Genomic DNA, 4,373 nt, shown 5'->3' with positions numbered 1-4,373 from the left:
GTCAAGTAGTAGACAAGATACTCAGCACCAATGAGTACTTTGCACAGCAGGGTATGTTCCCCACAAATGCCTTTAAACTAAACCAACACTAAGAAAACAGTCCATGCAGTGCTTCTCTAGTATCTATAGGACAGGTTTTATTTTGTTTTTGTCACCCATGCTTTCGTAAAGTCTGGCAGGGTTACTACAAAAATAAAAGGAAAGACAAGTTCAAGGATTCTCTTTTTTTATTATCTGAGTAACAAGAAATAAAATCACCATCCAGGGCCACCCTGGTGGGGCAGGGGTTAAAATCTCAGCGCTATCAAGCTATCACCAGCCACTGAGTCATGAGTTCAATCCTCAGCCAGGAGGTCCCACAGGGCACAGCAAACCTCTCCTGTCTCGCCTGCTGCTCCCCTCGGTAGTTTATTTCACCTGTTCTGCCCTCTACCCTGTCCCTGGTGAATCCTCTCACGACTGCACCTCTGACCTACAACCCAGGTCTCGTATTATAAACAAAAAATATTTAGGGTCCTCCCTGGTGGCACTGCAGGTTAAAGCACAGCACTAAGAAGCTAAAGCCACTTCAGCATTGAGTTCAATCCCGAGATGACCCACATGGCGCAGCAGACCTCTCCTGACCCACCCACTGCTCCCCTCAGCAGTGTACTCCATCAATCAGCCTGTTCTGCTCCCCACTCTGTCTCTGGTGAATCCTCTCACCACCCCTGCACCTCTGGCCTATACTCCAGTTCTGTATGCAGAAATAAGTCTTTTAAAATTTTTTTTTTATTTTTTTTTAAAAATCACTATCATTCCTCAAACTACTAAACATGGAGCTTCCCTACAACCCAGCAATCCCACTCCTAGGTATCTACCCAAAAGACACAAAAACGATGATTCAAAAAGATACCTGCATCCCCATGTCTACTGCTGCTTTATTCACAATTGGAAAGACATGGAAACAGGCCAAATGCCCAAAAATGGATGACTGGATTAAAAAGATGTGGTACATAAATACAATGGAGTATTACTCAGCAACCAAAAAAAAAGAAATACATGTCTTTTGCAGCAACATGGATGGAGCTGAAAAAGATCATGCTTATTAGTGAAATAAGCCAGAAAGAAAAGGAAAAATACCAGATGGCTTCTCTCATAGCAGGACTATAACAGAACAGGCGAGAAAATAATGATAATGATGAACAGCTATATACCAGAGACATTTTGTGGGGGTGTAGTGGGGAATGGGATTAAGGACAGCGCGGGGGAGGGAAATGCACTGGACTGTGGTGATGGCACATGGGTGATTTGGTGATGGGAAACCCAAGGGGATTGCAACTGAGATGGAAAAATGCACAAAAATATGTAAAAATAAACTATTATAAAATAAAAATAAATCACCCTTGATGGCACAAGGGTGAACTGGTGGTGGGAAATTCACAGGGGTTACAACTGAGATGGGACAAGGCACAAAACGATGTAAAAATAAACTATATTTTTTTTTTTAAAAAATCATCATCAGGCCCTCCCTAGTGGCACAGCTCTTTAAGCCGTGGCCACTTCGGTGCCCGCCCTGAAGGTGACCCACACGGCACAGCAGACCTCTGCTGTCTAGCCCACTGCTCCCCTCAACAGTGTACTTTGTTGATCTGCCTGTTCTGCTCCCCACTCTGTCTCTGGTGAATCCTCTTACCCCCTGCACCTCTGGCCTATAACCCACTTCTGTATGTGTAAGTAATTTTTTTTTTAATCACCATCAAATTGCTATTAGGAGAAAAAGAAACCTTATACTCATGGGGTGAAAGGCACTACAGAGGAAACTAGTTCCTACAACATACCTGCCACAGTTCCATGCTGATAGCACTGTCCAGCTGAACAAGCCTGGTCTCCAAATGCATGGACTGGCTCTCTGGATTATTAAGATTGATTGCTGTACTCTGGTTATGGTGGCGCTGAATCTGTGACAAGTGCATTCTCAAATTGTCACACAGTTTACGGAATTCGGCCTTACGGGTGTATTGTAGGCAGAATTTGAAAGCTGCAAGCATAATTATAAAGCATATAATGATACCTTTCGCCATCACCTTAAGCATATGTGTTTTTATATATACATTGATAAACTATACAAAAGGATTTACCAAAGTCATCAATCTCTAGAATTCATCAGACTCATAACTCACTTTGTGCCTTGGTCACTTTTTTGACTGAATCAAATCTAAGATCAGTCATCAGTCCTAGCCTAAAAATAAAAATACAGGGTCCTCCCTGGTGAGGCAACTGGTTAAAGCACAGCACCATGAAGCTATCTGCTGCCACTGCGGCTTAAGTTCCATCCCCGGCCAGGGAGCTGACCCACATGGTGACGGACCTCTCCTGTCTGGCCTGCTGCTCCCCTCAGCTGCATATTTCAGTCCATCTGCCTATTCTGCTCCCCACTCTGTCTCTGGTGAATCCTCTTACCACCCCTGCACCTCTGGCCTGTACTCCAGTTCTTGAAAGCATAAATAAATAAATATTAACCAAAAAAAGACCCATATTTTAGACCCATATACGGTATTGTAGACATCAGTAGAATATATTCAATGGAATTAATTCATTAACTAATAAGACACATTTCTTAAAAACTGACTTATTTAATAATTCGAATGACTGCCAATCATCATTCAATAAGAACTTAATATGTTAAAAAAAATACAGTACTATGGAGAAAAAGCTAATAATTACATTTTTCAATAACTTGATTGATTCTTAAGTCAACTTTTTAAATCAGTTCCCATTTTACCTTGTTGGGCAATATCATGGTAGAGACGTTCCACTCTAGAATTATTTCGAAGGAGGTCCAAACACTGTCTATATGACTCCCACAGGAATTTAACCCATGGAGTTAAAAGTAACCTATCAGTCCGATCCTGAGTGTCTTCACCACTTACAGCACTTAGGAGAACACTACAGAGACACAAAAAAACAATCGTGACTTTAGACATGATTTTGTAGTTGCCTCAATAAAAAAAACAAAGCCAACAATAATCATCATAAAGCTGCTAATTTTAGGGCCTCTCGGGTGGTGCAAGGCTCTAAGCCTCAGCATTATCAAGCCATTATCAGCTGCTATAGCACAAGTTCTATTCCCAGGCCAAGGAGCTGACCCACATGGCAGAGCAGACTTCTCCTCTCTCACCTGCTGCTCCCCTCATCAGCAGTATATTTCAGTCAATCTTCTGTTCCCCATTCTGTCGCTGGTGAATCCTCTCACCCCCACCCCACACCTCTGGTCTGCACCCCAATTCTTATATGCATAAATAAATAAATCTGAAAAATAAAATTAGCAGTTTAACCCACACACCTTTCAGGAGTTTGAATATTGTCCAGATCTTCTATATCTAAGACCATCTGCTGGGATTCTTCTTTAGCAGCTTCAGTTTTTTCCTCTGCCAATTTCAAGTATGCCCTAACAACATCCTCCAGAGATTTGATGTTCACCTAACGCCCCACCCCCAAAAAAAACACAAGACGCTTAAAACATTTTCCAGCAAATAGTTTAATTTTTTATTATATATAAAATATATTAACTTTGAAAGTAAACACCACTGAAAATCACTGTTAAGAACTTATTAAAAGCCAGCCCCTCCTTGGTGGTGGGTTAAAGCGCAGCACCATGAAGCTCACTGCAGCCAGTTACTTCAGCATGAGTTCAATCCCCAGCCAGGGAGGTGATCCACAAGGCACAGCAGACCTCTCCTGTCTCGCTGTTGCTCCCCTCAGCAGTGTACTTCTTCAATCTCCCTGTTCTGCTCCCCATTCTACTTTAAGTAAATCCTCTCACCACCCCTGCACCTCTGGACTGCACCCCAGTTCTGTATGCATAAATAAACCTTTAAAAAAAAAACTTATTAAAAGCCATTTCTGTTCTTACCTGTTGACATATGTTCTTATACTGGTATAATCCTTCCTTAGCCAAGTGGCTCTTGCGAAGATCCACACAAAGTTCCAAGTATTTCAACATAATTGGCTCGTGTATCTTTTGCCATGTTCTATGTTTCTTACTTTTCATAACATCATAAAGTACATCCAAAGCAGGTTGCTTTTTGCCAACCTCAAGAAATTCTGGAAAAGCAATTCAGGAAAATTAAAATCAGCAATGTATACCATTCAGAAGTCTAAATTCTGTTTTAATCGACATGATTTCTGAATTCTTTGCTACCTTTTTTTAGGTCTCAGTTTTTTGTTTTCTTTTTTAACGTCTAAAGCTAAAGTCAAAAGTATCCAAAGTAAAGCAATGTAAAATTAGTACTATCTCAAAATATGGTCTACATGTAAAACTGCCTTTCACCCTAATCCACTGAATCAATTATATCTGATTACAAGTTCCAGAAAAGTTCAAATACTTTAGT

The 4,373-nt window shown here is 41.0% G+C and overlaps 1 protein-coding gene across 1 annotated transcript in view; it reads right to left on the bottom strand.

Moving 5' to 3' along the window:
* EIF3A (eukaryotic translation initiation factor 3, subunit A) overlaps positions 1-4,081 on the bottom strand; it is a 30,708-nt gene extending 26,627 nt beyond the window's left edge. The window contains exons 1-4 of the mRNA XM_004680399.2: positions 3,896-4,081; positions 3,326-3,462; positions 2,765-2,928; positions 1,821-2,020 (exon numbers count right to left, since the gene is read on the bottom strand). Of these exons, the coding sequence (XP_004680456.1) occupies positions 1,821-2,020; positions 2,765-2,928; positions 3,326-3,462; positions 3,896-4,033 (639 nt within the window). The 5' untranslated portion in view covers positions 4,034-4,081. The remainder of the gene's footprint in view (positions 1-1,820; positions 2,021-2,764; positions 2,929-3,325; positions 3,463-3,895) is intronic.
* Between the last annotated feature and the right edge of the window lie 292 nt (positions 4,082-4,373).

This window comes from Condylura cristata, unplaced genomic scaffold (genome assembly GCF_000260355.1).
Source record: "Condylura cristata isolate star-nosed mole 26May11 unplaced genomic scaffold, ConCri1.0 scaffold00011, whole genome shotgun sequence".
NCBI lineage: Eukaryota > Metazoa > Chordata > Mammalia > Eulipotyphla > Talpidae > Condylura > Condylura cristata.
The sequence above is the reverse complement of the archived record's forward strand: the minus strand, read 5'-3'. Positions and strand labels throughout refer to the sequence as shown.